Genomic DNA, 13,651 nt, shown 5'->3' with positions numbered 1-13,651 from the left:
AACACGAACTGTATACCACATACACGTTATTTGAAAATGTACTGGTTCTTATGTGGGGTTAGAGTTTATATAAAGAGAATGAAATGTATTCTGGGTATTATTTTAAAATATTTGGGTATTTTGCTAAGTAGTTTAAATTTTGGGTAATTGGTTTTAAATCCTTCAAAAGTGTGAGCTATATGCAAGTTTGGATATTTAATTTAATTTCTCTTATTTTATCCTCGCACACATACAATTCGAACGTTACAGGGAAACATTAATCCTCATACAAAACCCACTTTGAGTCGGACACAAAAACACAGCCCGAAAAAATTGGAACTTCACACTAAAAGACTGCAACAGAAAGCTTCCCATGTGACGGAATAGATTCATTAACAATAGCTAAAACCATGTTTATTATTATACACACAGGCAGTTATTAGGAAAGTTGAATGCAATTATGAACAGCAGTTACATGAGAGTTAATGAATGACTGCAGCTACTTCTTTCGCTCTATCTTACAACTTATGAGAATACCAGTTCTATGTTACAAATCAAAATTGCAGTGGTGTTTCAAACACCACCGCTTGTCTCTCTTACATTCTCAATTAGAACCCCACAAGCTTTGACATCTCCCTTCTCCAGCAACCACACTTGGCTGCTCTTATGGAATTTTTTTGAATGAATTAGTGCCTCCAAACCAACAACTAAAGTCACACCTCCAATCCTTGTTCCACAACGGTGCACTACGCCACACTATGGTGCATGACCGAAACATTTCAAAGACTTGGTGATGACGAATGCAGCTAAAAAATATTGAACAATTCCACCCAAAAGGCTAGACGCTGCTGCAGTTTCCCACGATGTGCTCCTATGGAAGATTCCCCAAATCCACCCAGGGAGAGGACAAATCATGCTCATATGTAAACCAATCAAAAGGGAATAACGTATGGTAAGGCACAAACATCAGCCGACTCTATCCTCATTGCTTCTGTCCAAACCTCTGGCTTCTCAACGTTTCCAGGGGATATCACCTTAAGCTTCTGTGATTGGGAATTGCTATCATTAATGAGCCAATCTAGGTCATGGTCCTTAGACAACTCTTCCCTTTTGGGAACCAACAGTACCTGGTTTAGATATTTTGTATCCGGGTGCGGTGCTTTCATAGATACCTCAGTGATTTGATCAGCTTGTACAGTCGTAATCAGAGACTTTGCTGTTGGGACAGACAATGGCTGAGACGAAATAATACCATTCACCTTTCGTTCTTTATTCTCTGCCTTAAGAATATTGGCTGACCCCTGTCTATCTGAAATAAACAAAGCAGAAGTTTGGCCAGGTTCAAGAAATTTTCCATTCCTTGTCAATGGATGAGGGGATGAAATAGGTCTTGGCAAATTAACGGTCTCTGTTAATGCATGAGAGGAAGAAATGGGTCTGGACAAGTTACTGGTCTCCGTTAATGAATGGGGAGATGTGGGCCTTGCCAACTTACTAGGCCTCTTGTCATTAGCTGTAACAAACATAGAAAAGGAAGCAGAAACTTAGTTAACATGAACCCTCAGTTTGAACCTACTTTAAAAAATAACCAACAATTGCTACAAAGTAATCTGAAAGTCAATCAAATTCCAAATTTATGGCAAAAACCGCTGAGATCATGTAAAACACCTACACTTCCCAACAGAATGGTAAAACTGATAACCATTGTTCCAATAACAAACCAGTATTTCATCCTTCTCTATTATTCATGTGCATGTTGTTTCAGGGGTTAATATACTGATACGTTGCTGTGATATAACATGGTTTACTTCAATATAGAACTCACCACGATAAAATCCATTCGTCTCAGAGTCATTTCGTTTCCTAATATTTGCCTCACTGCTAGCATTCTTGCCACTATCGTTGGGAAGATGCAGGGTCTTCATATCATGGGTTCCTAGAAGGTCATCCTTCTTGTCTTTTAATATATCCTTCTCTATCTCCTTATATTCACTTTTCCCCTTCACTTTCTCCTCTTCTTTCTTCTCTTTATCCCTGTCTTTATCCTTCCCTTGGCCTTCATTCTCTCTATCTTTATACTTGAATTTATCCCAACGTTTATCATCTCCTTGCTTCTTTTTGGCTCTTTCTTTACCTTCAATTTTGCTCTCAACATATCTCTCCGGTGGTCTGGAAACACGGTCAGGTCTCGGTTGAACCACTCCAGCAACACCCTGAACCATGACATTTCCACTGAATCTTGTATCATCTCTAACACCTTCCTCCTCCAATTTTCTTTCATCACCACCTCTCTTATCCTTCTTTTCATTACCACCAACCATGCTTTGAGCAGCCTTAGCCACCAATCTAACAACTTCCTCATCCCCCTTTCTATCTGTACGGGTAAACTTCTCAACCAACTGGTTCCCAGTTGCTCTGTCTTCATCTCTGATGCTCCTCTCCAGCTCCTGTAAAAATTTAGAATCCATGTAATCCCCAGCCAAATAACCATTCTGATTGAGCTTCTCTCCACTGTAACCTGACAATTGCCCGGCAACTTTCTTCAAATCCCTATCTCTGTTTTTATTCTTGTCTTTCTGATTGAATTTCTCTCCGTTACCCTCAGATTTTGGAAGAAATCTTTTCTCATTGGATGTTTTCTCTCCATGAACCTCAGATTTCCCTTGAAGTCTCTTCTCATCCGAGTCGCTACTTTTATCTCTATCCTTATCCCTGTCCTCCTTTTTGTCTCTGTGTTTTTCCTTTTTGTCTTTTTTTTCCCTGTGCTTTTCATCACTTCTACCTTTCTCCTTTTTTTCTTTACTTTCTCTCTTCTCTTTGTCCTTCTTCTCCTTTTTATGCTTCCTCTCTCTCTGTTTCTCCTGCAAATCATGAAAACAATACCATAAATTTATGAAACAGATTAATATCCACTACCATAAATAAGTTTTCATAAAGTAAACTGATGTTGAACAGGAAAGAAAATAGTTAGAAAAGAGAGAACAAGCAAAAGAATTGAGGGAGGGAAATCTAGTAAAGAAAAGCTAAGCATAAACTGTAGGAAGCAAAATTTCTTATAAATAATTCAAGGCTACTTCCTACATGAATACAAAGCCGGCAAAGATAAACATTATAACAAGATGGAACTAATCCTAAGATAAAGATTATTCCTAACATATTATTTCCAACATTTTTCCAAGATAATTCCCATTCTTTTTGCATCATAAACTTTTTCTCCACAGTGAAATTAATAAAAAAGATTAAGAGAAACTACACCAGAGTCTTTAGACAGGAATAGATGTCAGGCTCACCACACGCAGCTAAGGACAGGCTCTATTACTGTATCTCCACCATCAGCAGTTGACAGAACATTCAAATAAAGATACTTTAGCAGCAATATAGTGAAAAAGGGAAAAAAAAAAAATCACAGCTTGCCTATTGTAGGGTTTTACCTATCTGTTTTAGCTACTACATTAAATAGTAACTAAAGTCAGATAGAGGAGGTGGCCTTGTGTTTCATTGCCTTACTATATTAAATTATGATAAGTTATGGTTATGGTTATGGTTATGGTTGAATTTGTTGTGATTGTAGCTACTGTTAGGCAACACTCAGCTTAAAATTTTAGGTCAACTGGCAAATTAACAAGTGAAAAGCAATGCTGCCAGAAATGCCAAAGTCCAACAGATGAAAGTGCCACAAGATTGGAAATGCGGAAACAAGAGAGAACTGCAAGTATTTCAACATAGCTGAAAACTCCCACATGAACAACCAGATTTGACCAATTCAATAGGCCCCAATTCTTCCACTGGTAGAATCAATGGAAGTTCCACCTTAATCACTTCTCTCATGTCGAACGTTGTTCCTTCTTGTGCTTCTAAAAACTCTTCTTCACCATCCATCTCTTCCCCATCTTCTACCACCATAATTTTGAATTGTTTATTCTTGCACCGATGACCCCTCGAATATTTGTTTTCTCAATTGAAACATAAACCCTTTTCAATTTTCTCCTGATATTCTTTGTCAAACAACGCCCTTCCACTATTATTGCATCACTGGAATGAATTGGGGAAGCTACCACGGAAATTGGTTGTCGTCGACCCCGTTTGACTACTCTCACTGGCCAGTCATTGATCACTTTGGCTTCCCATTCCACCATAATTTGCCTTACTTAGCGAACTAGAAACATAAGCCCCTCCAGTATTCGATGAAGGCAATGGGTTTGAATGAGTTTTGTTTTTTGGGTTTGGGTAAACATAATGGGGCTTGGGCACCTAATTTCTTGATCCGAAATTGCCCATGGATCCAAGGCCTCCCACTTTATTTTTCCCAGTCTACTGGGCTTTCAATTGTTCGAACCTCTCTAGCCTTTCTACTATGCATTGGACCATGATGACGATCTACTTCAACGTTTCTGGCCCCAAATATGGCACCTCTATTTTGATTTCCTGTGCCAAGCCATTGATGAACACACTTTTGAGGGTGGACGTCGGAACATCCTTCGACAACGACATCATAATCTCAAACCTGCCTCGGTATTCTCACATGGTTCCAGTCTAACGAAGTGCCATCAATTGTTCTTGCAAGTCACCATCTTGTGTTGATCCAAATTTGTCCAGAATTGCCTCCTTAAACTCATCCCAAGTCATCACCGGTTCATGCATCTCCATCCATTGGAACCAACCCAAGGCAGCGCCCTCCATACACAATGCTATCGTCTAAATTTTCTCCCATTCCAACACCTGATTCATGTAGAAATATCGCTCCACATTATACAACCAACCGAATCTTCCCCATAAAAGATTGGCATTTCCAACTTCTGAGGATCATTACAGTTCACCAAGTTCTGATGAGGATCCCCTCTTCATCATTGTCTCTTACTCCTCCAGTGGTTCAATCACACCAACATCCCCTCTTGGAATTAAAATTTTAGGTTCTACCATCTTGTCCTCCATCAACTATTCCATGAAAGTTTTCAGTAAATGCATGTATCCTTCACCTTAGCCATGCCCTTCTCCATTTTTTTCATTCTCGAATTCATTCCCGTCCCAACCATACTCTGCTCTGATACTAAATGATACGAATATTAGGAAAACCACATCTCAAAAGCTAGATATTGAGATTGGAGAGTCTAAGACCATAAAAATCCCATACTAAAAGTTCATACTTTCCAATATGGTATTCAAATCTCATACCTTAAAGTTGGGATCCTAACATTGTATAAGATACATAAAGGAAAACAAGGCAAAACTAAACCAACACATTATTCAAAACATAGAAGCATTAAGTCAATTAATTGAAAAGACATTTTCATCCACCGTGAACAATCTTCTAAGTACACATATTCACCATGATTTCAATTGTAGAAACCAGTTGTAACCCAGAATACAAAGCACATAACCTCAATTTAAAAACACAAGCAGAAAACATGAACTAAGTGGCATCACACATGGTGATTTTAAACTTATCTAACATCAAGCTGAAATTTAAATAGATTTCCTATAGCATCAGAACAAAATGACTACCTGACTGTGCTTTCCGGACTGGTTAATCTAAAGATCACACAAAAAGAATGACAAAGCAAGAAATTGGTTTGAAAGTCATATATTGAAGAAAAAAGAAAAATCAGACCCCATCCAATTGAAATTCAAGGCATCCATGAAAAACTTAACTCAAACTACATATCCTAAAAATTGAACAAATTCCAATGATCATAATTTGCTAAAACAGAAAAACGAAGTCAAAGTACATGGAAACAATCCAAATAAAAACGACCCTTAATATAGCTAGGAATTACCACCTGACAATAAACAGGACATTTTACCATATTTGAATATGCAATATTCAATTATCTTCACAGTACATTTTACCATATATGAATCTCTAGCCTAAAACATGTTTAAATATCAATGGCTTTACAGTCCAAAATCACAAAACTGTGCACAGGAGCTCCTAATCTGATCTCAGATTCCAACATAGGAAAGTTTGAAAACAAGTATCATGTCCAGGTGAATCCTCCATATGGGAAGCAATCAAAACAACTATTAGCAACACTAATTAGAGCCCTCCTCTAACACCTATTTTGTTGTATGTTGAATATGATGAACAAAGGGCAGACCAATGAACTGAAATGGCGGGCTTTCAGATGAGGATGATTAATAGAAATTCCTGTACAAGATATTAACTACCTAGGTTATGCTATTTCCCAGAAAAAAAGGGGGAGGGTAGTAAGTGCAAAACTAAAAAGGAGAATATTATCAACTAAATTGAATACATGCGTGTGTCATGTGTCTAAACAGCATAATCAATCCCATCAACCCTACCCTTTTCTACAAAACTTTTGACTTTCTGAGTTTTAGTTCATCATACCATGACAATGTCCAACATCATAGTAACAGCTCCAGTGAATGAAAAGAGCAACTATTCGTCAATGAATTTCAACCATCATGAATAATCTTCTGAGTTAAGCAAGCATGCTTCAATATGGGAAGCATAAACAACACAAAATAAATATAATTCAAGCTTACGATTGAACAGGCTTATACTAAGTGTAAGGGTTGGGATAGATGGAAAAGGCCTTGGTTTCAACCAATAGAGAGAAAGGGGTCAATTCTCCTTGAGGCAACCTAGTTGGAATATCATACCCCATAGGTGTTCCTAGCGACTCAGATTATTGGGTGTGGGGATGAATCCAATTTAAAAATCAATGAACAAGTAGTAAAGTTCTCAGTATAGATAAAAAATTTTAAAAACAACAGCGAGAACCTGCCAAAGCTTTATAAACTGAATTAAAAAAATCTAGCTATAATGATGATCAACCATACAAACAACAAAAGTCAAACTCAATTCCAACAAGCCATGACATAAAAATTAACACAAGTATTATGTTCTTGGCAATGCTTGTCAAGAACATAATACTTGCTGGCACCTGTACCACTACAGAATACATTGCAGCTAATTTGTTTTCAAAGAAAATTAAGCCCAAATCCCTTAGATTGTTCATAAATTTAAGACTAGACTAACACTAACAGGGCATAACCACCACAATACAAAAATTAAAATGTCTAATGAGACACTTACTCAACATTGTTTTGGAAACAGATTAGTAAAGGAAAAAATGCCACAGACAAGGTCAAGCACAGAGCCAGCTTATGAAATGAACATCCAAATAATCCTACTAAATTGAGTGAGATACTTATAACAAGGATGCTTAGATACCCATGGTTGGGAAAAACTTTTTGAGCAGAACATATGCAAGGATTTCAGTTGTTTACAGTGAGAGTGCTGCAACACACATGTTGCATAGTTTTTGGGTCCTAGGCGCAGGTTTTCTCTTACTATGGACAGCTCTTTGTTTAGATCATGTTCAAGGGTTTCAGTTGTTTACAGTGAGAGAGCTGCATCACACATGTTGTACGGCTTTTGGAGCCTTACTCAGTTCTAGGAACAGTTTTTTTTTTTAATTGTGGACAGCTGGTGTGTATTTGTGCAATTACCTAGCACTACAACAGTTCCTCATTTCCTAACCCATGGAAAGAAAAAATCCTTTTCCCTTTCAAAGTTAAATACTCCAATTGCCATTCACCTCCAAACAGGATTGAAATTAGGGCACCATAATAGGAAGATACTAAGCGACTCAAGAACCTTGCAAGAAAGCCTTTAGCAATATCACCATTATTTAAAGGATTGAAACATATATAAATGAATTTTGTTCATAACCAATCAAGCTATAAAATCCACGCAAGATATTTATGCATTTAATAGTCAAAAAAATTTTTCCATCTTTAACTTGGACTTCAGCTGGATGGGAAATAGCATAGTTCATCTTCATCCCCACCCAATGAAGTAACTAAACAATAGGCAATCTGTTAGGATCCCAAGTGCAAGGTATGGGACTTGGGAGCCTTGGGCTCTTCCATCTCAATAGCTAGCTTTTGAAGTGTGGTTCTCTTAAGGTTCGTATTATTTGGTATCAGAGTCATTATCATGTCTCCCAGTTGCAATCGTGCAGCGTGGGTGATGACGTCGGCATTGCAATGTTTGCTTAGGGCTAGCAGGGAGCTAGCACACAGCCAGCCAGTGTGGGCGTTGAGGCTATAGAGCGTGGTAGTATGTTATGATCCCAACTGCAAGGTATGGGACTTGGGAGCCTTAGGCTCTCCCATCTCAATAGCTAGCTTTTAAGGAATGGTTCTCCTAAGGTTCATATCACAATCTTTATACTTAAAGGACTTTTTCTTATTTCTTTATCATAGATTCTAAGTTGATATTTCCAATATTTGACATTACACCAATTTAATGTAACTCAACTAAAGAGTTCCAAAAATTACATTAAGAAATTTAACTGCTGATCTTTTTAAAAAAATTACAAAATCAAAAAGTTCTGATATAAGCTCATTCTTTTAGAGCCCTGGAAGATCCAGCCTCTGTTGTAGAGCATCTAACTTTGATTGTTAATGTAGGGAATCTATATTTAAAACTCATTCTACTCTATCTTCTAAAACAACATTCATTAGTTTCAAGGGGAAAATGTAACCATTCCAAGATTCTGAATGCAACAGGTCCAAATTATCCCATTTTAAAAATTTAAATTAAATTTTTATTTTTGTCCCATTTTACAACTGATTATGCATCCAAATTGTCCAAGGAATCCCAATAGTGAAACTTTTAGCATGCTAATTAAGAATTAGATGATATTAAAACTCGGTTCATAAGCAGAAGTAGCCTATTTCATGAAGTAAAGCCCAACCAGGTGAAGTCCTTAGTTAACTTTGAAAAAAAATTCACACATGATTTTTAATTTCACAGATTTCAGGCAATTCACTAACTACAGAAACTTACTTTTAGTAAGGAATAAGAAGATTACATGTATCTCAAGAGAAAATATCACAAGAATCTTGTTTACCGTTCATGAACAGAAAGATACCAATAATAACTTGCCGTCTTGTCATGTTAAAGATTCCTTTGATACTGCATTTCCTAGTGCATGATGCAGGAAATTACATAATTGTAACTTTAAAATTTAATCATGAGATAAAATATCAGATCTCCAGAGGTTCACAGCTAAACATTTGTTGAGGTTTAATTAATTAGGTCATCAATCAATTAAGAGAGTTTTAACTCTGCCCAACTAAATCAGGTACCAAGACATTAATCCCCTTTCAACAAATCAATAACTAAAATAGCACAAAAGCTTCAGCTGAACTCTTCTTACCCATAGAGTAGAAAATCAAGTACAAAAGAATTTGAACAAAGATGATGGGGATCTTGTGCATGTATCAATTAAGTTCAAGGTGAGTTCTAAGTCTTAACCCACCTTGAACTTAATTAATACATGCACAAGATCCGCATCAACAGAACCAATTAACTGATTTAAAAACTGTCAAATTGCTTGATCAGCAAATAGTGGAAATTCATATATAGCATTCAGATGCCTAAAGATATCTAATGATAATTCAGCATTTGAAAGGTAACAGAAACTTTAAGACGGAATACCTTATAAGTCACTCTCAATCCAATCAAAAGGATAATTAAATCATTTCTATGACCAAATTGATTGCCATACCAATTGTAAAGTAATACCTAATCAAGCCACTCAACTCCAATGCAAAAAGAACTTGCTTCATCTTTTAGACCAAATTGATTGTCATACTAGTAATAAATTTTCATTGCATTAAATGTGAAAAAAGTGAATTAACCTTTTTTAGTAAGTCTGAATCAGCAGACCTAGCCTTCTTTTCATATCCTGGTGGTGGGAACGGAAAGCAACGAGACATTGCACAGAATCCCAGAATATAGAACAAAAATGCCTTCCACAAACAAAAATGCCTGAATTATTTTCCAATAGCACGGTTCCAAAGGAACAGACCAGTAACTATGCTCCTGTCCATGCACCATGTCCCTGCAATCATTTCCAGCATCAATATTCCTCCATGAGTTTCCAAAGCACACTCCCACAACTACAGATATCAAATCTAACCAACCTTCGTCCTCCTCCACTCCAAATTTATACACAAAACATGTAGATTTTACTGATATATAATTGAAAAAGTAAACGCCAACGGCTGAAGTGACTTAATCAAGTTTACTATCAAGTATCAACTACACCACCAGAACACACAGCTACAACAATAGCTCAAATTTTGCTCTTTGGTCTATAAATCTGCCCCAACTATGTTAATCCAAATGGTTTCTTGAGAAACAAAAAGAGTCCACTACAATCTAATCTTCTATGTTGCCTTCTGGGCCAATAAAGAAGCATCACCTCCTCCCAATAATCAATACTTAACACCAAAATCATCCCCTAATAAAGATCAGCACACAATCAAAATCCAGGTACTCTGTTCCTTGAATTGACAGCTAAAACTCTCCCAATTCTTAATTGCGTCTACACAGCAATTCTATATGTGCAATCTTCTTCCGTGACCAAACCAACACTGCTCAATCACCATGATTCTAGGCATCTTAAGAGTTCAGAAACTCAATTCCGCAACAGTCAAATGCACAACTCCAATTTCTCCAAAAAGCCCAACCCATCTCCATTTTATCTGATCCTAAACACAATATCCACAACGCCCAAACCCTAATCAGTCCGAAATTTAGCTCAACTGAAGAGGTCCTGATTGTGATCCAATGAAACCCTAGAACATCCAGCAACAACAACTTGCTAAGAACATATCCAGCACCAAATTTAAAAAAAATGAATCAAATTCAAGTCCGAAAACAAGTGGAAAAATTAAAAAATAATCAAAAAAAGGGGAAGGTTTAAAGACTCTTGACAAAAAAATTCAAAGGATAAACCCTTTTTTCATAACCTAAGACTAAATGGGCTAAATCAACAGCTCAAAAAAAAAAAAAAAAGTAGCATTTGAAAGCGTAAAATGGTCAAAGAAATTAGAAGGAAACTTAAGTGAGAAAAAAGAGTTGAAAATAATAGAAAGTGAGATTACCTTGTCCGCTACAAAAAGGGCATTGTAGAAGGACAAGATCTCTCTTAATTGAAGAAGAAAGTGAGAGATTGTGCGTTATAGTTGTGGTAAAATTATTGAGAGATTGTCTTTGCTTTGCTTTCTTTGCGCTTGAGTTTATGTTTCAACAGAAAAATGAAGAAAGAAGAGAAGCCAAGAGAAAAAGAAAAGAGAGTGGCTTTCTTTCTAATGTTCGGAAGTTACACGCGATATCGTATTGAAACAACGCAACACTGAAAGAGGCAAATAAGGCCATCACGGCCCATTTTGAAGGGATTAATAGAAATTTTCTCCTCCGGACAGACTTCAGAAAGTAATAAATACATTATTTTTATCTTATTAAAAATTATAAGACAAAAAAATTTACTTATTTTATTATTCAAGGAAAACCCACAATTTTCTACATATAAAAAACCTATAAACACTAAATTTCCCTTTAATCATATTACATACTAAAAAATAATAAATAAAATAAGATAAAGAATACTAAAGTCTAAAATTGTTATTATTATTATTATTATAATAATATCTGGGAAGACGATCTCAGGTTCGTAATGTGTGCACGTGCCATTGTCTAGTTCTACTAAATATTCCACTCACAACGGCTTTGGAAGAACTTTCACTTATATTATGTCACTAACATTTTTATTACAATATACTGTTCAAGAAATTATCTAGCCCGGATAAACCAAAAAAAAGACCATGTCGCAAGGGAGCGTAGAGAAGAGTGGGTAATGAGCGCGTGAGGTTGAGAGTTGTAAGTAGTAGAAAAGCGGTATGACATTGAGAAGCATTTTGCCAAAAAGCATGTGGGTTAGTTCCCTTGCCAACTTCAGTGGTGCAACACAACCACGTGGCACCACCCCATTCAATCGTTGTAGCCATCTGTCCGCTGTGTCCTCTCTGCTCAAATACGTTAACAAATCCCATGTGACTGCGGGACAACATAAAGGCCACTCAAGTTTTTATGCTCCCCGGTTACCACCATGCATCTACGCGTGTTCTTTTTTTTTTTTTAAGTATATGAACAAAAAAACAGCGAGTCTTTCAATAGGAGAATTTGGAAACAACCAATTAAGGCAACTCAAGATCTCTACAATAAGAGCTAGACAAATTAACTCCATCTCTTTTTAAAATTCATCAAAATTTTTACTATAATAGGATTCAAGAGAAGAATCCAATAATTCTTTAACATTATATAACATTACAAGTACATAGATAAGCTTGATCAATTTGTCTACGCTATACAAAAATTCCCACTCTAATAGTACAAAAGATGGCATTTGGAATGCCATACAATAACTATTACTAATTGAAAATATGTAAAACAAGATTTGATCTAATAAAATGTTACACTTAGGAAAAAAACAAAAGTGTACTATTTTTTGTGTTCAAGGATAGAGTAAATCACATTTCCCATACTTACAATCACCATATTTTAAAACTTTTATTCAAAATATGATAATTTAACCTTAGAAACCCTAGTTCATGCTTTATCACTTCTAAATGGGAAAAATTTAAATAATCACCATACTTAATTGGATTCCAGCGTTGATACTGACTTCACACGGTTTACTTTAGCTTTCCAATGATCCAATTGACTCTTTCCAATACTCTTAGAGTTCCCCAAAATCCTTTCTTAGTTCTCTCTTTGCTTTGGAATATGAAAACACACATAATGATCAAATAATGCATCTGATCCTTTTGTTTTTCCAAAATAACATCAGGTACAATCGTGCAATCCTCATGCATCGACATACCATTGGTTTTGTGAGGAAAACTATTATCCACTATCACTGAAAACATTTTTATCCAAAATTTAAACACTATATACAACCTTATATTACCTTTTTCACAAGCATACGTTACGGCATAATTGCTATTGTTCATAAATCATCGGGTGTACGAGCATACATCTCCATTACATACAATCGTACATCCTCCCTTAACTTATGCAATTCATGCACCATGCATGAAATGATATTTATGCCCTTCAATGCTCATGTGTTAGTTTCATAACCCTAATACACCTCTTGTTTATATAGTGCATTCCATGGGTTAGTTTAATTACACTCTTCCCTAGTTCTTTTATATATTTTAATTAGACGTATTAATGTCCTTATTATTCTTAAATTTTAAGGAATATTATTAGAGATCTAAATTCACCATTTGTACCCTTAGGTGATTTATTCTTTGTGTACTCAAACTCTAATTCATCTTCTAATAATAACATTATAAACTTTAAACAATTGCATTATGACTATTTGGCCCATAATATATTAATTCTAAACATTTATGTCCAATAATAAGTAAGGCATCTATCTAAAGGATTGAATGGCCTCAAAGAGTGAATTAGGCTTTTAAAAACAATTTATATTGTTAAATCTTAATATTTTGATGATGATAAAAATCTAAGTTTAATTTACTAATATGTCCAAAAAATGTTGAAATGCATTACAAGATGGACAAAATGTGAAATCTACAAATAAATATGGATCAAAAAAATATTGGTGAAAATTAGTCTTACCTACCTATGACCAAACTGTGATCAAACCATACTTCAATCGTTCAACATTTTGAAAATAAAATGATATAGTCCAACCATGTTTTTAAATATTAATTTAGTTGACCCAAATCAACTAAATTTATTTATTTTAGCCATAAGCATTAAATGTCCTAGGGGGGACATTTGAAAATTGTCCCACCCATTACCTCTTTTCTCATATTT

General features: G+C 35.7%; 1 protein-coding gene across 2 annotated transcripts; it reads right to left on the bottom strand.

Annotated features, from left to right (window-relative positions):
* Positions 1–337: 337 nt before the first annotated feature.
* Positions 338–11,146, bottom strand: LOC123220751 (myb-like protein X). Of its 2 annotated transcripts, none has more exons than XM_044643327.1 (4): positions 10,906–11,146; positions 9,655–10,622; positions 1,805–2,840; positions 338–1,492 (listed from the first exon to the last, which is right to left on the bottom strand). In XM_044643327.1, the coding sequence occupies exons 2-4, from the start codon at positions 9,730–9,732 to the stop codon at positions 912–914; spliced, it is 1,695 nt and encodes a 564-aa protein (XP_044499262.1). In that variant the 5' UTR covers positions 9,733–10,622; positions 10,906–11,146; the 3' UTR covers positions 338–911. The 2 variants fall into 2 exon arrangements, with proteins under 2 accessions (XP_044499262.1, XP_044499261.1); XM_044643326.1 differs by having other exon boundaries at positions 9,655–10,596.
* Positions 11,147–13,651: the final 2,505 nt, after the last annotated feature.

Source organism: Mangifera indica, chromosome 7 (genome assembly GCF_011075055.1).
Source record: "Mangifera indica cultivar Alphonso chromosome 7, CATAS_Mindica_2.1, whole genome shotgun sequence".
Classification (NCBI taxonomy): Eukaryota; Viridiplantae; Streptophyta; class Magnoliopsida; order Sapindales; family Anacardiaceae; genus Mangifera; species Mangifera indica.
The sequence above is the reverse complement of the archived record's forward strand: the minus strand, read 5'-3'. Positions and strand labels throughout refer to the sequence as shown.

What these genes read in the sequence shown, in the direction of transcription:
- LOC123220751 (XM_044643327.1), bottom strand. Translation starts at nt 9,732, where the DNA reads ATGTCTCGTTGCTTTCCGTTCCCACCACCAGGATATGAAAAGAAGGCT. An exon ending in ATTCAGACTTACTAAAAAAG is followed by an intron (nt 2,841 to 9,654) that starts GTTAATTCACTT and finishes CATGATTTGCAG; the next exon opens with GAGAAACAGAGAGAGAGGAA. An exon ending in GACGAATGGATTTTATCGTG is followed by an intron (nt 1,493 to 1,804) that starts GTGAGTTCTATA and finishes TGTTTGTTACAG; the next exon opens with CTAATGACAAGAGGCCTAGT.